The 22,226-nt window shown below is 44.5% G+C and overlaps 1 protein-coding gene and 1 long non-coding RNA gene across 4 annotated transcripts; one reads left to right on the top strand and one right to left on the bottom strand.

Annotated features, from left to right (window-relative positions):
* Positions 1 to 1,244: 1,244 nt before the first annotated feature.
* Positions 1,245 to 21,568, bottom strand: ssh2b (slingshot protein phosphatase 2b). 3 transcript variants are annotated; one of them, XM_086176641.1, is made up of 15 exons: positions 21,359 to 21,568; positions 16,933 to 16,976; positions 8,988 to 9,100; positions 8,803 to 8,867; positions 8,596 to 8,717; positions 8,449 to 8,514; positions 8,228 to 8,293; positions 7,713 to 7,907; positions 7,516 to 7,609; positions 7,214 to 7,342; positions 6,930 to 6,976; positions 6,637 to 6,783; positions 6,324 to 6,524; positions 4,669 to 5,698; positions 1,245 to 4,437 (listed from the first exon to the last, which is right to left on the bottom strand). In XM_086176641.1, exons 1-15 carry the CDS (start codon positions 21,419 to 21,421, stop codon positions 3,133 to 3,135), a joined length of 3,687 nt encoding a protein of 1,228 aa, XP_086032767.1. In that variant the 5' UTR covers positions 21,422 to 21,568; the 3' UTR covers positions 1,245 to 3,132. The 3 variants fall into 3 exon arrangements, with proteins under 3 accessions (XP_086032767.1, XP_086032766.1, XP_086032765.1); XM_086176640.1 differs by lacking the exons at positions 16,933 to 16,976; positions 21,359 to 21,568 and adding an exon at positions 11,224 to 11,467 and having other exon boundaries at positions 1,245 to 4,434; XM_086176639.1 differs by lacking the exons at positions 16,933 to 16,976; positions 21,359 to 21,568 and adding an exon at positions 11,224 to 11,467.
* LOC147216783 (uncharacterized) lies at positions 12,700 to 14,645 on the top strand. The gene is made up of 3 exons (XR_015109024.1): positions 12,700 to 12,784; positions 13,521 to 13,665; positions 14,518 to 14,645. It is a non-coding gene; the product is annotated as an uncharacterized LOC147216783 (long non-coding RNA).
* Positions 21,569 to 22,226: the final 658 nt, after the last annotated feature.

The following is a 22,226-nucleotide window of genomic DNA, read 5'->3' on the forward strand; positions in this document are numbered from 1 at the left end:
GGGGTGGGACGGTCGCTGTCGTCTATTTTGGAAGGGAGCTCTGTCTTTGCAGGGAAACGTGACGCGCCCGTACGTGGGAGGCTGGGTGAGGTGGGGTGGGGGTCGGGGTCGGGGGGGCCCGGGGGTCACTGTCTCCACTGGTGCTTAAAACGAATATGTGTGTGTGTGTGTGTGTGTGTGTGTGTGTGTGTGTGTTTCCACGGGGTCCTTTCCAGGATAGTGTCAAAACTGAACTGACAAACTTGTAAATCATCACATCGTCAGCAAAGAACAATAACATCATAAATCACAGCGGCGGCAGGAGGAACCAGTGTTCTAAATAAAGTACTAATTCTTGACGAATTCTTTTAATAGATTTTTCACCTCTGATGTGAAAATTCTCTTACAAGAACGAACCCATGACCTGGATGACTGAGAACCACCAGAGTCATGCTACTAAGAATTAAATAAGCGCTAAAGACACTCATTCGTCTTGCACATAAGTCTACTGCACACTTAAATTGCACACATCCTTGCACCTGCACTTTGTGAGATGCACACCAAGCTGCACTCAAACATCTTATTGCACTGCCACTCTTCTATTGCACTGTTCATATTCATACCTATAATCATATTTATGATAATGTTTACACTCTTCCGATCAGCACAAACCCAAATTCATTGCGGGCAGCAAAGTAGGAATTTCACTGTACGGGGAAACCTGTTTCCGCACTGTACATGTGACAATAAACGCTTTGAATCTTGAAAGTTTATTTTTTCTCTTAACTTTCTTAAAAGGAATTCAATAAAAACTTCCTACCCTCATTAAAGGTCCGGCTGCAGTGAAGATCAGATAATAACAAATATCAAACTGTATTGACTTCACTGTGGCAAGAAAGGAGGGCAACTAAGCAGTGCAGTGTGCGAGTCCTTTTTTTAAAATATTCTCTTGTGAGTTCAGTCTCCTCCACCATCTTATAAAAATCCCCATTTTACAATTCTTGCAAAGACAGTGCGCTCAATAACCCAAAATATTGTCATTTGTTTGCCTCTTGATTTGCGGGCGTGTGGTCATTTGCTGTGTTTAGATATTTGTGGTTTCCTATAAACCAGTCATTTGTACAAGAAGTTGTGTTTTTGACGTTCAGGGCCACCGTAGCATAAAAGGGGATCCGGCCCATGTGTCAAATCCTGTCCTTCAATTGACATATAGAATCACTGAAAGAAAATCCTTTTGAACAACAACATTTATAATATTAGATGAGTTTCCGGTTTAGCTGGCCTCCAGACCATTCTTTATTAAACCATCTTTTCAATAAATATCACCATTTCAGTGTGTGTACAGATCTGGTATGTGAACATGACATTAACATTTCTAGTCATCTCACTTATTTTGGTAAAATGTTAATATTCAAGGATACGTACTTGTGGTATTAACTTTGACAGTCTGTGATTTTCAGCAAATAAAAATTGAATTAAAAAAATGAATCGCTCGATAAAGTTAAAAGCAGGGAATTCCTCAGAAACCAGCACGAGGCTGTAAAAGAAGTGTTTTAAATGTATGACCTCAGGACCAGAGGCGGCATCCCATAAAAGAAACGCCATTTTGTAAAGACTGAACAGATAATATAAAAAGAGCTTTTACAACAAAATTTTCTGATAAAAGATTTTAATTATACACACTCACACACACACACACCGTACACACACACACACACACACCTGCTACCTATGCATTTTCCTCCAGAGTAGAAACCATACATAAAAATAACAGTAAAAATAAAAAACAAAAAGGAGTAAAGTGCATGTATGACAGACCTCCCAGTACAGACGTCTCTGACTGCAGATAAACTTCAGTTGCCAGTCACAGGCACTCCTCTAAAACCTGTACAAAAGTGACAATGATAAGTTAAAAAAGAAAAAAAAAACATAAAAATGGCACAACCAAGTGGTCATGTTGTGCTGCAGTCATACCCAACACTCACACACAGACTTCAGACACACACACACACACACACATATATATATATATACATACATACATACATATACATATATATGTATATATATAGAGTTTAAAAAACAAATGTACAGTTGCTAAAACACACATTACAGACCTTTTACAACCTTTAAAACAGGACATAGCAGAAAAACTCACAAATATACACTCTGCCTTTAAATCCCCCGTTTAGCCCCACGCAGTGATACATACATAATAAAAAGGTGTGGTTTGAGTGGTATCGGGACTGTTCGTAGACGTGAAAGTCGTTTTAAATCGGTTTAGCGGGACGGTTTTTGACAGGAGAAACACATTCCGGGAAAACCCAGAGACCAGTGCGGCTCACATTTGGTTTAGAGGTATTGTATCATCGCGCTACAAACCGATAATAAGCCTCTTCCGTTTGCGATCTGTTTGAAATAAGAGACTCCTCTTTTCATTCAACGGGGTATTTTCATTTGCTCAAGACGAATATGTGATAAACACTCCTTTACAAATCAGTCGGACAGCAGAGTTTGCTTTGATTGGCATTATTATCAGTATAAAAGAGATTTGCAAGATTATTCTTGCAACTGATGGTGAGAATGATTCGAATATAGGGGAGAGTCATTAATTGGTCAGACTGCATTATGGAAAAAACAAAATTAAAAAAATCTGATAACTTCCTTTGCAGCTTTCCAAGGATTTCAACGTCAAGGAAAACAGGTGATACATTCCTTCAAGCATCGGGTCGGCCGATCGAATCCACCAGCTGTGACCGAGTCCAGATCAAGTAATGAGAAAAACAGCAATGACGCAGAGTGAGTACGTGCAGGCTCAGGTGATGCTGCTTTTTTTTGAATTCACTGTTCCGCATGTTATTTTGTATGACAGCGCTGAGATCGTGACTCCTTCTAACATCCCCGGTGAGGTCGCCGTCGCACCGAGAGCCGCCCCCCCTTTTCAATACGACTCCACCGAGGCTCCTCGCAGATCAGCAGGGGAGACGATAAGGAAACTACTAAATAGATCCTTTAAGGCAAGAGGCATTGGTTTGTTTTGCTGAATGAATCAAACATGTGCACTTAATCACTGTTTCTCCGAAGACGCACGCAATTCCCCTCTGTCTCTCTCTCTCCATCATGCACACATTCACAGACAACACTTAACCGGGTTTACATCGTGTGGTACAGGGTGCTGACAGTTCTTTTCTTAAGTCTCCTCAGGGGGTGAGTCCTGCCATATTGCTGTCTGGCCGTCAACCCGGGAACCTGGACGGATTCCTGGCCGGAGTTCGAGGGTTTACTTTTCGACAGCTTCCGATCCGAAAGCGGCGTCGGGTCTCCGGACTGGGGAACCCTCTCCGCGCTCGGCCCCAGGGCGTCGGGTTGCTGGCCCGCCGAGGGAGGGGAGTGTTGGACCCGCTGCTTCTTGGACTCGTCGGTGGCCGCGTGGACCGGAGGCTCGGCCGGCGCCCCCGAGGGGCGGCTGAGCTCCCACGCCGTCAGGTCGTTGGCGAGCTGCTCCAAACAGCCCAACTTAGCCAGAGAGGCGGAGCGCTTCATCAGAGACGGAGGGGTCAACCCGGCCTGGCGGATACTGGCCTCCACCTCTCGGACCCTGTTTTGGATGCGGCCGCCTTGCTTCCGCGCCGCCCCGAGGCCGAAGACCTTATCCGCGCACTTGGATTTCCAGCCTCCGTCCACACTCACCTGCTTCAGAAAGGCCCCCAGCTCGCGCAGAGACTCCCACGTTTCGCTCATGATCGCGTCGTCATGGGGCCCGACCGCCGGGCAGTCCCAGTCCGTGCCCGACTCCAGCTCTGTCACGCCCTCCAAGCACAGGAAGTTCACAGAAGCAAAGGGGGAGTGGGCGGAGTTTTGAAGAGAGGACGAGGTAGAGAGTGACCTCAGGTCAGCAGATTGCATCGGCTGTCCTTTTGCGCTTTCTGCATGATTTCTCGGCGTCCCCATTTGATCCGTGCCAGCCTCCTCCCCGGTCACGGATCCGGGCTTCCCAGTGTTCTTCTCTTTCTTCTCCTCCACGGGGATGACTACAGACACACAGGAGAGCGATGCATTCGGAGGATTTGAGGTTGCAATGGGGTGGGTGCCGCTGGGACGCCAATGAGAGCAGGAGGAGCTTCTGGTCAGGGCCGGTGGAGACGAGGAGGGCGGCGGGACGTCGTGCTCCTGTTTCATTTTCTGCTCCAGCTGTCGCGTGACACGACGCACGGACCCCCTCGTCCAGTCGCTGTAAAGACGAGCAGGAGCGGCTTCCTCCTCCTCCTCCTCCTCCTCCTCCTCCTCCTCCTCCTCTTTGTTTCTCCCTTCCTCTTTCGCATTCTGAGCTTCCCTCTGAGAAACGCAATCTTTATCCTTAATTTCCTGCTTTGACTTCCTCACTTCCTGGCCCTCAAGGTCCTCATTTGTGTTCGCCGCGGGCTTCAGCCCCGTGTCCTGCACAGGAACTGCCATCTGCTAAAAAAGGAAAACAAACAACCACAGAAACGATGAGTACAACCATAAATATACGAAGACAATCAAGTTCAACAAATCTGACAACGAAAACATATTATATTTCCGCCATCAGGTGGCGCCCTTGAGCTACAAAACAAATCCAAATACTTCCAGCGTTCGACCCCCTAAGAACAAGCTGGAGGCTAATTGTTTTTTCACTGATATAAGTGTCCCGTTTAGCTTCATCCTCACCTTTTTCTCCTCTTCCTTTCCCTCCTCGCCAGAGACCTCTTGAGGCAGTGTTTGTTGCTCTTTGCCGGAGCCCTTGAGCTGGGGCGGCTGGGAAGGCTGGGGCGTCGCACCGCAGCACGACCGACCATCTTGAGTCATTTCCTGAAACTTTTCCCTGGCACTGAAGAAGTTAATGTGATCCGCGCTGTGGCCAAATAACACCTGATTGTCTTGTGGAATGGCACTGGAGTAGCTGATATGGTCGCCGGTGGGGGGCGGATGGTCGGCGGGGCCGTCCGGGGAAGCGCTCCGTGGCTCACAGTCCGGTTTTCTGACCGGCACCGGCTCAGTCAGTACCCGCGGTCCGACCTGCAGCGCGCTCGGGGTCGGCGTCGCCGCGGGCTCAGGCACTGGTGCGACCGTCGGTTTGGTCGCCGGCTGGGAACAGGGCGACTCCTGCGGGCGGATGACCTCGTCCTTGCAGGCGGGAGCCGTGGAGGGGGGAAGATAGTGGAGGGACGGAGGCGGGTGAGGTTGGCCCACCGTAATGCTTTGTGCCACGGACACCACGTCTGTCTTTTGAGGCTCGGGAACCACAGTGGCGGCCCTCGGCCGGGAGCGAGGCGATGACAGCTGGTGCTGCGAGTCGCATAAGCCATTGGGGAACGGGGGAGATAAGCCAGACGCGGACGCAGCGTCGCATCGAGAGGTATCCAGCTGGCCGGTCTCGGCTACAGCAGAATGAGAAGGAGCCTCGAGGCTCCGGGCATCGGCGTCACCTGATAAAGTGACAGCCCCGTCGAGGCATGAGGAGCCGGGCCGACCGAGCTGGACGCCGTGGTCGGGCAAGCTCGGGGAGTGCGGCGTTTTGCTCGTGCCCAGCGATTCCAGCAGCTCCTTCACGGAGGGGCCGGGCGTGCCGCCGGCCTGGTTGTGAGGGTCCGAGCGGCCCAGGCTGTGCGGCTGAGCGTGAGATTTGGACAGCGGCTCGTGGTGCTCCGACAGATCGCTGTCGGAGTGAGAGCGCCAGAGTTTGTTGTGCCTTTGTTTGCTGTGGGACGGGTGACAAAGCGGGAGATAATCCTTTCAGATCATTAACAAACAAATATTAAGTTCAGTTTAAGGATACAGATTTGTACACAAATGATCAGGAGTCTTACAATCTCAAACTGTCTGATTCAAAAACACCATGTTATGTTCTTTCTGCTCATCCTACTCGTACAATATTCTTTAAAAAAAAAAAAAAAAAAGGATAATTTTAAAACCTTCATGACATTGATTTTTTATCGATATTCTTTTTTATTATTTACAGGTAATTCTGTCATTTCTGGTAGTGATGTTTGTCTTCATAGTATTGGTTGTCATATATGAATAACCTTTGGGAGAAAATAAGATGCTTTTTTAACATTTTATTGATTTATTTATTTTTTTATTTAAAACATTTCATGGATTTTCCAAGACTGGAAAATCGGTCGGCTGTTTTTCCCCCTGAGGGTTTTAGAACCCTGATTTAAGTGGAACCTGGAGCACGTCCTTTTCCGAGCGAAAATATCTTAGCCATGTGTGCCTGCCTCGGTTATGATCGTTTGATCGATGGGTTTATTACACTGGTATGGCAGCCTGGGCCGTACCGACGCATTCCACGCAGATCTGTCTGTACTTGAGTTTGCGGTTACCTGGCCAGCAGTATGCCCTGATACTCCTCCAGCTGTCTCATAAAAGAGGGGTTAGGTTTGGTCACGGCTCTTCTCTCCTTAACGTAATCAAAGGCTTTCTTCAAATCCCAGCCGTACTCCTTCATGGCATAGGCAATCACTGTGGCTGCCGAGCGGCTTATACCCATTTTACAGTGGACCAGGCACTTGGACCCGGCTTTCCTGAGAGAGGCAAATAAAGATGTCAACAGCTGATCTAAAAAGAAGAAATATATACTTCTCCTGTAATATTATATCATCTGATCGGATGAGCGGGAGCTTGTGTGGAACTCACCTAGCTTGAGATATAAACTTGTATGTATCGTTCCAGTAGGCAAGCAAGTCAGTGGCCTCCTCGTCATACACGCGGATGTTGTGGTACTCAAATACGCCGGGGAAGAAATTATCGATCTCCCTGGTAACATTCAGGATGTACTGAACCCTGGTGGTGACGTGAGGAAAAAGGAGAAAAATCCTGTCACATACTGACCGAGTGCTTCTGAAGAGTCTCGTCATTTCAAACAACGTCGATACTGCGTGCGGGGAATCTGTGCGATTTTTTTTTTTTTTTTTTGCGCCCGTACTCACCCGCTATTCTGCAGCTCTTCCAAATTTGATGCATTCCACTCTGATCCCTGTAGCAAAACAAAACCAATCCCGGTTTAGAGCTCGAAATCCTGAGGAAATACGGGCCTGGCATCCATTGTCTGGTCCAAATCAAACAATGGCAAAATACCAGAAAACTGGGAGAAACTTTGACTGATGAAAATTTCATCTATGGCCTGAGATCATCCATTTGTTGAAGTAACTAATCATGATTTTAAACTAGTCCCTTTCTTTCGGCCACCAAATGCTGCGGCGGGTCCACCTACCAAGAAGACGTGATCAAAGATCTCTGTTGGACTGTCCATCTGGCCCAGGATGATGATCATCTCGTTGTCGATAAACTCCTTGAACTCTCGTAGGTTGCACGTCATGTGCATCTCCAGTTCCGTTCGGATCTTCACGATGCATTCGGGGAGCGAACAGAAACACGGGTGTACTCTTAAAATGGCATATAGTAACTCCACAGGAAGTCAAAGTATATTTAAAAACAACAACACTTCAAGTTTAACATGATGTGCCAATTTCTTTTTGGACAATTCACGCGCAAGACGTCCGAAATCGGACGTACCTCTTTGCACGTGACGTTCTCCAGGTCTTTCTGCATCATGATCTCCCTCAGGCTTGTTTTGATCTGACGCTCCGTGAGTTCTCTCTCCGTCGGACTGAAGAAACACCAAAAGCAGCGCGAGAAACATCACGGATCTCATTTCCTCATATGGAGAGTAAAAGCTATTCATTGTGATACTTAAAAACGGGAATGCTTACACGTCGGAGAAGAGGACGGGCGAATCAGCGCGGTGCGACTGCAAGTCCTGCATGGCGTTCCACTCGTTGATCCGGGCCTGGTCGGAGGACACCCTGCTCTGATAGTAGCTGACCCAAGTGAGGAACAAACTGCCCGGGAAGTAGTTGTGACAGCGAGCCACCTCGCAGGCTTTGTGGAGTGACTGCAGGGCCGACCTGCAAGATGACAAAGATGTCGATCGCATTACACTTCATCTGCTTTTGTTTTTGAATCACAATATGCTGGACTTGCCATTTCCCGCCTTGGCCGAAAAAAGGGTTTAACACGGAATTAATTACAGTGTTTATCGATGGTGTCTGCCCCCAAACACAAAGGTCTCCATCACCAGTACCATTTGCAAGAGCGAGATCTCATATTTTCACATATCCTCATTGACTAGGACTATGTAATCGGACGCCCGACCTTTACGTTTTGACTTCTTCTTCCTTATATTCAAAAAAGACACGGTTGAAAGGGAAAGCTGATAAATACTCACCACATGGCCTGCACAGAGACGGGCTTGAACACATGGATTCTGTTATCTGTTGACACGCTGAAACCCCTGGGAGCAGAAACAAAGACAATACAGGTAAAGCAAGTAAGAAATAAATGTTTATAGATATATCTATGACCATGTATGTATATATGTATGTATGTAATGGACATTTTAGCGGTGCAAGAGTGCGTGTTGTGATTAATCTGCGGATATTTTCATACCCATCTCCGTCTAGATGTATCAAAGTGTCGCTCCATAAAGGCAAAACCAGCCCCACAGAACAGGAGCTGGGGGATGGAGAGGAAAAAAAAAATAAGGCTCTATTCACAGTAAGGATAATGAATCTGCAATCTGGCTCCGGATCTCACCTGTCGACGGGGCTGAAATCCATGCCCAGCACCACACTCTCCTCTGTGTCCTGGCGCCCGTTGGTTGAGACCACCACCATGTAGCGAGTGACCTGGGGGTGGGAGCTCTCCAAACGCACCGCCTGAAGCAGAGAAACACAATTTATGAGACAGGCTATTGGAACCTCTGACGCTTATGTGTGTGTGTTTGATATATATTTTACCCACCAGTTTGATGTTATCCTCGGGTCTGAGGACGGTGAACATCGTCTGTAAATGCTGCTGAATGTCACCTGGGAGGACATAAGATTGGAAAAACACATCCGATCAGCCTGCAGAATACCAGCGGAGAATGCCATCTTTGACCCGCGAGTGGCTATTGGATACATTCCCGAGACGGCACTTCAGCTCACCTGCATGTTTGCTGCGCAGCTGTGGGAAGCGAGACGCAGAGGAGGAAGAGGTGCCATTTCCACGAGGTAAGAAGAGAGCAGCCCCTTTAACCGTCAGGAAACTTTCACTGATGCTGGACGGACAGGGAGAAAGTATAGGACAAGTGATGAGTACACTACCTACAGCATATACGGCCACAAAAGTCATCCTCCGCTCCAGACTGATGCCTAGATATTCATTGTAAAATAAAACCTGCGAGCTATGATTCCTTTAAAAGTACAATAATTCTCTATTAAATGACACCCCCCTTAGCCATGTTTGCTGCCGAGCTAACATGCCTTACCAAGATGGTGCTAGTCATAGACAATATACTTGCTAGAGCCGCTATAGTTATATGTATCATTACAAGTGCATGGACTGTGCAGTACTAACTCAACGTGCACTTGTACTTCATGTCATTTGTAATTTGTAAAGCATATGTTTATTGTTTACATCCAGTTGTGGATGTGGCGTTCAGGAGCATTTCAATAAATTGGAGGATGAAGCTCCTGCTATGCTGGATACATGCACATATATTTCTTTTTTAAACTTAACCAATGTGCAATATATAGTCATATTTTAAAATGGTAATTTTTTTTTTTTTTCAGTAACAACTCAGGTAAAGAAAGCTACATGTTTAAAGTTTCCCTCTTAATGCAAATTTGTTTTGCTGAGAATGTCGGTTCTTCATCTGTTTGCGTTTTCCCTTGACGAACAAAACATCTATTTCATATTTTGGAGAGGGTTAATTTCTCTACAACTTAAATGCTTTGATTATGACCATTCAATTGTTTCTTGCAAAAGAACATCCCATAGAAAAAAAAAGAAAAAAAAATCTTATAAAAAGAATTATGGACACGTTCATCACACATGCGCAACCTCAAGACGCAACTTTATTCCAATAATGTGCTGGCTTAAGTGTACGGCGGACAAATGGCACAAGAGAAACAACATATTGTGCTCAATTTATGTGCCAAGGATATAAATGCCAAACCAACTCACTGACCGGTTCTCCCTCTCATCTCAAAATAGTTGTTGACTCTTTCAAAACCAAGAGACCTATTGGCTTCATATATCTTTGAAGAGGAAATGACAACTTAATAATAGTAATAACAAAAATAAATCACATTTTAAATCTTGGATCAAGAGGAAAAAGGCACAAATCGGGACACTCTTTGAAATCGCCACAAACACCAGCTGTCACTCACTCCCTATTCCTATACTTGCCGTATTAAAAGTAATTTCTCAAGTTTTAAAGAGGACACCAACGAGAAATTCACATAAACTCTCCTCTGATACCTGTTATTATTATTTTCAGCGGATTTGAAATTTCTCTCATTTCGTTTGCCGATTCTCAAATGACTCCTGACACAGCATCCCTGATCTGGCCTTTAAATCTAAACTTAACATGTAGTTTTTAGAAAGGTTTTCGACCCTGATTCAATCCGTATTCGTGCCCGATGGACTCGTTCATTTCGCCTCTTCCTCGGGTAAATTTCCACGGGAAAGATGACATGTATTTCTAGTCTTAATCACTCTCTGTCCCCGGGTCTGTACCCAAAGCCATATATGGATAATCTGACCCAGTTCGTGAGAAACAGCAGCCTTTGCTGAAATTGAGGAAACGGCAACAAGCTCGAAGTCCGTCGCCCCCTTTTGAAACCCCGAGTCTGCAGTTTGTGGGTCAGGCAGGGTTACCTCGGCCTCTTGGAGGGTCATGGTGTCAGGATTTTATTCTGGATAGTTGTTTATATTATGTTTGAAGATTTAAAACATTAATTAAAAAAAAAAAAAAAAAAAGACTGGGAAACCCCTTCTCTCACTATAACTGTCTCCTCAGTTTCCACCCCTGGTATTTTCAGTCCCACGGACACAGCGGTGTCCCGATCCAGCTGTGCACATCAGGAACATCCTGCAAACCCCCGAGTGGGAGTTGAGGGATCTGGCAGACAACGCGGATCCCTTTCCTGCAGCCGCAGACGCTCTGCTGCTGAGCTGACACTTCCTCCCCGGAGGTGAGTCATCGTGGGAAAACCGAGCTTCGGCCGTCAAAGATACACAAAAAAAAAAAAGGGTGAAAAAAAAAAAAAAAAGTGACAGAAGCGATGTAGGTCAGAGCTGGAGATAAAAGGATTATGAAAGTATCCTTCCACTGCCTAACGTGTCACGTCGCCCGGGATTAGATTAGAACCCTGCTATTTCTGAGAGTAAACTTACAGCTGGTAGATCTCCCCCCGGGAGATCACGGAGTTCTGGCCGAAATGAGGTCTCGCCTTGAGTCCGCAGCAGGCGCGGAAGCAGGGCGCCGCCGAGCTCCGCGGCGCGGTCACCACGCCGGGAGGCATCGCCGCTCCGGAACCGGGCGGTGCACTTATCGATCGGACCCCTTGGAGGATGCTTGACCGTGACAGGTGTGCGTGACTCGCACTCGTGTGGCGTTCGATTAACCCGCAACGGGCGGGCTGGGCTGCGGTAAATCCTGCCGCTGGCGAGGGGGGGGCGGAGACGATCGCGGAGGGCGGTTCCGTTCGGGTTGCAATTCAAACGGGACGTCACGGACACGGATATCGCGCCAGCGCTTTGCTGTCCTGATTTTAAATGACAATCCTCCCCCACGCCACACAATTATGGTTTTTGCGAGAACCAATTAATAAACGCTTCATGATGCAAGTCAAGTACTTAGCTCGTAAATCTGGTCACGTTTTTTTTCTCGCAAATTAAAAAGTGCCCGGCCGTCAGAGGGGACGGGTTTATCGCGATATTTCCCAGTATTAATAGCAATACCTACATATATCGCGATAAGAGCGGCGACACAAACGAGAACGGCAGGTGCATCGGTTTTGCTTTGGAGTGGCGTGACTGTTCACGTCCCACATTCCCGTGTCGGCCCTTTGTGTATTCAACAAATCACGTCCTCAAGCAGAGACCGGTATTTATCTTTTGATTATTGCGGTCTTATTTTCCACATGAAAAGGCAACATGCCCGCACAAGAATAATAATAATAATTTTAAAAAAAAGCCCTCTTAACTCCAAAATGAGTGACTACAAGAAAAAACCTCCATATTTGATTAATCTGAGATACACCAGCGCTGCAACAAAAGGGGCTTGTGGGGAAGAAGAAAATATCTCTAAAACCCAGCTGTAAACCTGTTGACTTAGTAAACATGACATTGCCTCGAGTGGCTTCCTCTGCGGCCCCGGTCACACTTGGGGCTGTTGTCTGTAACACGCCGCTGGGGGAAGAGTGACAAAGTTGTGTAACTCTAGAATCGTGGCAGCCTTCGGGGAAAATGCTCACCCGAAACCCCACGTGCAACTCTGTCCGGCAACAACAACGGAAAAAAAATGATTGAGAAATCAGAAAGGCGACATCGGGGGGAGGGAGGAGGGGTCGGCGAAAATGAACTGGGGGGGAAATTTGACCTTGCAGTTTGTTGCGCTGTTTGTTGCTCCGAGATGGAATACATTACAGACAGAGGTTAAACATGTGGTCATCACCTGACGACCAAAGATGAAAACAGGATAAACAAACACCGCGATGATGTTTTTCCCCATTAAGCCACTGTAATACTGCATAAGGTGCGTGTTTTGATGATGAATTGGTTAACTGGGTTCAGTGACCTGTGTGCCTGCATGGTGACATTTAGACCAACTCCCAGAGATACATCTAGTAAAATATACCAACAGGACAGCTAGGGTGGAATGCCACACTGAAAACAGCAGACTGTCAGGCCTTAAAGAGCCTTGCACTCCAAAAGCCCTCAACCTCCTCAGCAGGTAGTGTACTCTGGCCTTTTTTCTAGATTGCATTAATGTTGTTCATTTCTTCATAAAAGTGGACAGAAGAAGGTCAAATGGGTGGAACAAGGTAACAACACAGCTGAAATAACAGGTTCAGCCTGCAAAACCGTCAAAAATGTGTTGACCGTTGGGAAACCTTAAACCTCGCCCTCTGCCCGACCGTGATTAGCTCGGAATTAAAAGACAACATGAGGGGCTGCCGTGTTGCCGTTAAACCGGCCTTCGCTCGGTCAATGTATTTTAAAAAACAGTTTCAAGGGGTCTGTGCAAGTTGTTTGCACCGCAAAACATTTGCAATCTTTTCGAAAGACCGGCAGAGGCGGTAATCAGATTTTGAAAGCAATATAATCCGACATAATCCATGTCTAATGTATCTCCACATTTGTTGCAAACACTTGTAGATGTTCTCACTCTTGAACACATTTCAGCTAATGTCTAATTTACATACATATTTGTACCACCCCTCTTGTTCCCTTGCCTTCGAATATGCAACATTCAGGCTTGTGTGCAGAATTTGTCGCGATAAGTCAAAGGGGCACTTTGCTAAATTGCTGATGTTTTAGAGCCACTAGATTACCCACATGATGCTACTCACATGCACTATTGAGAATAATAATGTAATAAAACAAATGTGAACACATTGGAGAAGACAGATGTGCAACAAAGCCAGGCTTGATAATATTGCCTCACAGTTAACGGTCTCTAATCACAGATTGGCCGGTTGAAACATCCAAATGCGAACAGCAGGTCAGGGGCGGCAGATTTTGGATGAATGTAAATCGTGGCACGACATCCCAGTATGAATGAGGCTTTGTGGAGCTGGAGAGATGCCCCAGTTAACAAGCCACATTTCGCAGGTGAGAGAGAATGCATTAGTTTGGTACAGTTCCCGTGAAAACAAAAAACAAAAAAAACTCTACTACAGTAATTACGACTGATTAAAACCAATCACTGCATCTGTTGGTTCACCCGTCAGCCTGAAGGATTTGCTAAACAGGACAAGGATATACCATCCAGAAAACATCAATCACAGCGCCTAAGCTGCACCACTCAATAACACCTCCTCATCCTCCTCAGCTGAGTCCGCACCTCACTGCAGCCTTACCTCCTTGCAAAGAGGTGATAATTTAGTTCTCAGCCCAAGTCTTATTGACTAAGTCTCAAGAAATCGTTTCTGAATCCGGCTCATGAGACAACTGTGCGCATCAAAAACTTTATTAGTACCCTGTTGTTACATATTCCTTAGAGAGAGTGTTTGCTACATCCGTTGGCAAGACCTTGCATCTAAAGCCAGTAATTATGTTTTCAGTCGGCGTGAGTCAGGTAGCAACTCCGTGTTTGTGTTTGGCATCGGCCGTCTCTCACATTCTGCATTCGTGCCTCTCATTTAGCAGCTGAAATTCACACCGCTGAATGACAAGTGAAGTCCAGGATGCGGCTTTTACCTGACAGACACAGGACACTCAGGTCCCTCTCATGTCTCCAAGTATACAAACAGTCACCTTAGTGATCTCAGCATTTAAAAAAAAATAAAAATAAATACTAGACAGGAAACATTATTGTGTTTAATCTCATAATCAGGACATGAGAGAATGTGAAATAAAAATATTGCACTTATATCCCTCTCATACAAATATTCCATTATTTAGCACCGCTTTATCAGATTAGATTATAAAAAGCATCATTAAATTCTCTCTGGCTTTCTCCAGGTCGTGCAGTGACGTTGCAGCATCAGCTGATGCCACTGCCTTCATTCAGCAGGACTGCAGTGTGCCCTGGTGACGCACACAGACCCACACCATCGGCACAGCCTCATTCCAGCCCCTAAGAATGTGACTACCTGGGCGGGGGAGGGGGGGGTGTCAGCTCTGCTGCAGCTGTGTGACAGGGAGCCGTGCTGTCGTCACCCCTGACAATGCAAACATACCGGCATATGTCACGCAAAAGGGGGGTAAAGCACGCATAGCTGCACGTTGGATGTCTCAAACTGAAGGGTGAAGAAAAATGTTGAGTATTTTAGCATGATACTAAAGGCTAATAACCACAGTCTGGAGTGAGGATTTTAGACAATTAACCAGCCAGTATTTCCACTTTGGGTGATGGGACATAGAGGGAGTAGCTACACATAAAGTAGATACATGGTAAGCGTGTCAGTCTTCGGGTTTGACAGCAGTCAACTTCTGGCTGAGCAAGTAAAATCTGTGCATTGGCAAAGTTTTTCATATTTGGCTGACATGATTATAAACAGAGCCTGGAGGCACAGCGGAGAATGTAAATTTGTCCTGTTTGAATGAAGGATTTGTCAGGATTTATTTGCAAAACCACCTAGAAGTGAGACAAAGACAACAACACACACTGAAGCGTTAAAAAAAAAAAAAAGAACAAAAGCCATTGCGAAAGAGTCAAAAGCAACAAACACTATGTAAATCTATATGTAATGCCAGGCAAATGTGACTGTGCAGAGTGGCAACACAAGCTAAACACGTTCTGCATTACCAGGAAAGCAAAAGGACTACCTCCTTCCCCTTCAAACTTCAAAAGGGAGGTCATTATAAGTCAGCAGCCTCTTTTCAAGACTTTTCTAAAATTTGCTCTAAAGAAAAATATATGTATCAATTTGAAATCCATCCTTCTAAACAGAGGAATAGTTGCCATACCAATGTCAGTACTTCCCCCCAGCATAAGGAGTTACACCAAAGAAAATGGAAAAAAATATCAATATCAATAATCAATATCAAAATCATACCCCATTTATTTTCTTATGCTATTATGTTCAAACCCCAAATGTAGTAACTGTCAGCTTGCCATCCAGTGAAAACCTCCTGTTACGCAAAGAAAGGCATAAAATAAAGGACTGTGACTGGATCAAGTCAAATATAAATATCTGAGTAAAATAATGTGGCTTCAAAACTAGACATCAAAACTAAAACTGCTTTTTAAAAACGGACCATAAAATAAAAAATTATGAATACCGATCTGTGTACTTTCATATAGAAACCGGGATTTGGGGTTTCACTCCTAGCTGCACAAATACAGACAGGCCTCTCTGTTCGATGGCACACAACTCCAATTAACAGACGGACAGGGAGGCCATCTGACTTTAGGAGTGGCTAAAAATCTGCCCCTCGATCTGGAGTGCAGCTCCCCTGACCCACATGCACACAGCTGACTTGCACAGGCCCTACTGCCCTCTATTGAACGGCCAGTGAATCACATCTAATCATCCTGCAAGATTTCAGGCAAAAAACAGCGGGGAATATTACTTTGACTAAAGTTTATGTATCTGAAATGAAGAGAAAAAAAAATCCATAATGGGTATTGGAAGGAATTTTTCATCGCCGTTGGATGAAAACGAGCTCCGAATGCAGTTAAGTGAAACAGGATGAACCACATTTCCAACCTCAGCCCCGACGCCTGAGGCCGCGAGGGACAGAGCGCAGGACTGTGACGAGACAACAGCACAGGAGCTCTTTTGTCGTGAAGGAAGGACGACGCACAGTGTCCGACATATGTAGTGATTAATCATCAAGCACTAATTCAACTACAGTCCAGCCTCTGGTCATCAAGTTCAGGCCGGGCCGGGTCAGAGGTCACTGGCAGCACGAGAACGGGCTTGCTGTTCAGAGAGGATATTGAGCACTCGATAACACTTCAACAAAAACACACTTGTGGAAAACTACTCTCTTCAAAGGTCAGGGTTGCGAGACACAGAATGGGGGAGGGGGGATCCACAGGATATTCTTTTAGAAATCAGACCCTATTAAAATATTAGCATAGACAGTTAAAGTCTAGAATTTAAAAACAAGAATTTGAGTTTTTTTCTACAGCTGGTATTGTTTTTGGTTTATTTCTGAGAACATGTTTAACAGGGGGGATGGATTATTTTTCAATAGGCAATATTTTGAAGGCCTGAAACCACTTTTGTTTTTCCTTAAACCAATGAATTTACTTTGTGAGGAAACATAATGTGTAAATCAACCAAAAGAAATAATAAAGTGACGTCACTACCCCCACCTGTGTGACCATCAGCACGACAGCTCTAAATAACTGCACAACATGGGTGTGAGGCGCGGGAGAAAGGCTGATTTCATAGCCCTGCAGTGCAATCTCTGTCAGAATCTTACCTTCTTGGCTGAGAGCGGCGATCATCCTCCCCACTGCCAGACTCCTGGGCAGATAAAACGAGAAAATCTGATTTAATAATGAGTAAGTACAGTGTAATCCTATACCGCTGCCACTTGAGTATGTAGTGATATAGAGTAAACAGTAAAAATGAAAGAGTGACTGCGATTTATCTTCGATATTTCAATGAATAACTGGTTGGACATTTTAATGAGAATTTATATTACTCATCCCTCTAGACCCACTGTGAGACTATCCATTATCGTCCCTGCAAGGCAGTTTGATGAGGACTTTGTTTTACTGCTACAAAAAAAGGAAATGAAGGACCGAAAACCAAACAAAAGTAACTCATCCATATCAACATGGGCCATATTGTTGTTTTGAATACCTCTGCTGTGGAGCCCAGAACCAGATCTCCCCTGCTTAAAAGCGGTTAGTCTTGCAGAGTTCTATTCTTTTTAACGTACTGCGAAAAAAACTTGGTATTAGAGGGCTCCGGGTTTTTGAAAGCTGATACTGATATTTCTGTTGATAAATGGGCCAGAATTTTGCCACATTCAGTAGGAAGGGTTGTAATGTAATGTCAGAAAGATGCCAGACAAGCATTCTATTCCGACCAGAAAGGCTGCCGTCAAATTTTATCACTGCAACTAAATATCAATGTCAAAAGATGGCAAAATGTATCATTTTCTAGATGTTAATATTTGGATTTCCAGCAGACACTGGTTTTGTTTTGATCGGTCAACAACACAACTTCAAAAAAGGGTCTAAATCAAATTGTTGACTTTACCCATAACAACCTGTAGTCAACTAAACATTGTTTAATTCCAGATTTGCAATTTTGCTTCGGTTGAGTGTGAACCTTGCACCGGAGCTTGAAGCGGGGGGGTGGGGGGTGGAAATGAATCCTTGTGCACCGGCGTGACCGGGTAGAGATTCTTTTCACGTCTACTTGTAACAATGAATACCAACATTGGAGCCGACTGTTCCGCTGAATATACATCGAATTGTCAACCGAATTGTCTGCTGTGAACACAGACCACAGGACCTGTGAACATTATACTAAGGCAGATCAGACACCTGTTATTAAAACTTAGCCATTGTCCATCTGAGTGCCTGCTAGGGATGAATAAGGGCGAACTGATCTGATAAATACATGAAAAACATATACCGTGCCTATGAATGTTGATCACAAATGTTTCTAATCAACCAACACTCAAGCAAACACAAATACACCAGTGAAAAGCTGATACAGACTGATGGAGTGGCTGACCAATATGTTGGCTAGGTTTTATTTGTTGAGAGAGGGCCATTAAAAGTTTAATTGCAGTAAAGTCTGTCTTGAAGATTAGTCAAAATATAAAAAAAAAACTGCTGCCGTTATGAGCACACGAAGCTTAGGAGTTGTGTTTTTCTATATTTGCCCCAAAAACATACAGGCATAAACACACAGAGCGCTGTCCAAGCGAAGCAGCACTGCAGCACCAGGAGGAAGAACAGAGGTCAGTTTCAACTCAATTTGTGTTCTCTCCAGGAAAATGATCTCAGTGAGTTTTTTTAAGGTGTGGCTTTTCAGTGAAATATGTATAAACACACACACACAAAAAAAACAAACAAGCTGGCAACAAGACTGAAGAAGGGCATAATCCAAGTTGCCACTAATCTGTAAATTGTGGAATGCGACTGCAAATTCAGAAAGCAAAGGATTAGATGCAGATAACAGCCTTGCTCTTACCTTGCAATATGCACTCATCTTGTTTACAGTACGAGGGCTTAACATAAAAAAACCATTAACAAAATCCAAATAAAAGGCAGAAGTGGGGATAAACCAAAGAGCACATAAAAAGGGCGTGTCAGTGCAGATTCAGCTGAGGTGACGGATTAAAAATAATAAACACTTTTGTTTTCATTGGTGACGGCAACATAAACTGATACAGCTAAATCTTAATCCTCTACGTGCAGCTAATTTGGAGTGTGAAAAAAAAATAAACACGCTGGATGATTGGCAAGTGATTGGTCAGGTTACTGATGAAGCACAGAGGAGAGGGGTGTTAATGCCAGATTTTTTTTAAAAAGTCTTCTTGTGAATCCCGTTTAAATTTTCCTTATGCAATTTGCGGACTCTCTCTGGGCAAGGATCTGTTGTGTATACGAGTCTGCTAAGCACTGGAGTCACAAGATACTGACAAAGCTGGGAATAACTGGAATCAGTGAATTTAATCATAACAATTCTATCCCAAAGTCCAAACATTTGATATAGGTTAGTTTTCTCCATACAAAAAAATGCTTATTATAAAGTGGGAAACAGAGACAAGAAGCTTGACTCAGGAGAATGAAAAGCTGGGAGAATGGAGGACAAAGAGTTGGTAGTCATCCCATTCGAGTCCATGTACACACATAAACACACGCTCATATTCATGTGACACAGCAGAGATGCGGGAAACCAGCAGGTCAATGCAACGTGCTTCTTCAGGGGACTGACGTGACTGCGAAACACGCACGTAGCGCTTTGAGGTGCGCTCCCTTCCCACCCTCGGCCCAACAAACTAAACATTCTTGTTTCATCTTCCTGTTTGTCATAACAACGAAAAGTGTGCGCGCACAAAGCAAAAGTTATCTTTATGTTGACTTACAAAACCTGTTTTTGCAGTAAGAAACTGAAAATGTGGATGAGAACATGGTCCCTCTCCTGTACTGAGCTGGAGTACAAATTATAAATAAAGTTTTTGACTGATTTTCTTGGTAAAAAAAAAATTTAGTTTGTTGTAATTAAATGTGAAACGTAAAATGTGTAAATTGTAATATAGTGCAGCATCAAGACTCAGGGGAGTGGGAAAGGCTGTCCTCCTGACTGTGCTGCATTTTGTACAACGACTTATCTGATGTTACTGGGTTGGATAATATGCCATTATATGCCATATAATTATGGAAAAGAAACCATAAAACTTTCTGCTGGAGTTTTTGTTCAGCTCTTTACACAACTTTGGGAAATGCACCAGGCATCAATTATATGTCAGGAGGAAACATCTGAGAGAAAAGACGCTTAATTAATATGGTTATTATAATTACCATTAGTAGTAAGAGGAGGAGGAGGAGGGATATTTCATTTGATGTTACAAAATATGTTGGGGTTACATTTAAGATCAGACTTGTTAAATGTAAACATCAACATCCTAACCATACAGTTATATATGTTAAAAAGATCCAACTATCTTAAAAACAGACCAATTCGTCAGACATTGTTTTTGATAAACCAAATGGTGGACATAAAACATTGTTCCATACTGTATATCAGTGTCAAGTAACGCAGGCCGTCATCATTGTTTCTGCCAGGAGTGCAAATATTACAACCAGACCAACAAATACATACATAGATAAAGTACTTATTAGTTTTAAGGGTTTAATATGGGGACTGGTGCAGCGAAATGCAGTATTTGTGATCACCAAATGATCACCTCATTCACTTAGGTTCTAAACTCGTATCAATATAATTCAAATTCAATATATTATACGATTCAAAACTAACGAAAGGTACACTTTAAGTCCATATCACGTGTTGCTTTGTATCACTGTAGGTGCTCTTTCTATAAATACAAGAGGTGCAGAGAGAATAGCAACAGGAAAGCCACCTGCTCATTCGCTTTGCATGAACACACTCAGACTTTCGTCACACACACACAAACACACACACACACACACACACACACACACACACACACACACACACACACACACACACACACACACACACAGGAAGAGGAAGGCAGACGTCTATTGCAGCATGTGATGGGGTGCGAAACTGTTGTCTGCTACTGTCGCCCATAACAACACCTTAAGACGTAGTCAATCGCATGGTAGGACCGAAAGTGTAACAAACGTCTCCCCAAATACGGCTGCAAGGCAATTTGGTTACTAGTAATTGTTAAAAAAAAATCGTATACTATTATTATTTTTTGCTGCCACATGAAAAACAGAAATACTAGCTGTGAGTGTTGAAGGTCCCCGGTTTCCGTTTGGGAGAGCGGGGTTTTGGTAAGTTCGGTGAATGCCAGTTGAGCGTTTGAACTGGCGGAAATGTGGACGGTAACCGGGTCAACAACGGAGTACGAATTAATCCCTCACGCTTGCTGTAACAGGAAAACAAACGTTAAATGAATGGGTGTTACCGCCCTTTTCGTGAAAACTCTCAGTTTTTCGACCGAGTTAAGCTAGCGGGGGGGATAATATTGTAACTGAAAATTATGAACTATATTTCGCGCATGCGCAGGGGTACAAAGGCAAGGCACTTTATGACAGCCAGCAGCCGAGCAGAGGGGAAAAGGGAGCGGAAATGAAGCCTGAAGTCGCCGATGATGGCTCAAAGGTTGATGTTACAGCGGCGGCAGCGGCGGGGGAGGAGGACGGTTGAATAAAAGCGGCGGGTCTTACCGAAACACAGGGGCTTGAGCTGGTGCTAGGGGTCGGTGAACGCTGCACGGTAACCAGCGCCATTCAGCGACCGGGGATTGGACACCTGAGAAGAAGCGACGGTGGCGAGACGAGCATAATGGTTTGGGGGAGTATAAAAACTCATCCGAGTTTGCGTCCCTGCTCTCCTGTCATTTCCCCCCCTTCTTCTCCTCCTCCTCTTCCTCTCTGTTCTGGTCGTAGACTATTTGACTACTCCCCGGCTGTTTCCTCCGTCAGCGCTGTGTGCGCATGCGCAACTACCCATCGCTTGTCAATCCCGATTAACCCTGTGATTGCTGGACGTAAACAAAGCAGATGTGACAAGGGTCGGCCACACGACAAACAACGCCAATGTTAGAAGAATATTTCTCTGACACATGAGTCAACTAAAACCTAAACTATCTAATTTCTAAGACAACGGATTAAAAATCATATTTGAAAATGTCGATCGGTGAAAAGTTTTTTTTTCTATTAGTACTCACATGTTCAAAATAATTAAATTAGGCTGAAGGGGCTGGAAAATTCAGAAACATGATTCTTGTTATTAGTGAGACTCTCAAAAACTGGTTCCAGCATTACCCATGGTGCACCAGCTTGGGCCACAGGGAGAACCTGACTTGAATTCCAAAGTCTAATAAACTATTGGCACATTGTGTTACTAATTATATATCAAGTTATTGAACATAAAATTCAAATTGGTGTCGGTAAGATTATTTAAAATGACAGAAGTAAAACCACAAAACTGGTAAAATCATCATTTTAAACTAAATTGACATGTAAACATCAGCAGATTTACACTATTTTTGTTCCATAATGTTGAATCCATCTTCCTTGATAGCAAAAATGT

This window comes from Fistularia commersonii, chromosome 29 (genome assembly GCF_037954325.1).
Source record: "Fistularia commersonii isolate RoL2024-O1a breed Wild chromosome 29, RoL_Fcom_v1.0, whole genome shotgun sequence".
Lineage (NCBI taxonomy): Eukaryota > Metazoa > Chordata > Actinopteri > Syngnathiformes > Fistulariidae > Fistularia > Fistularia commersonii.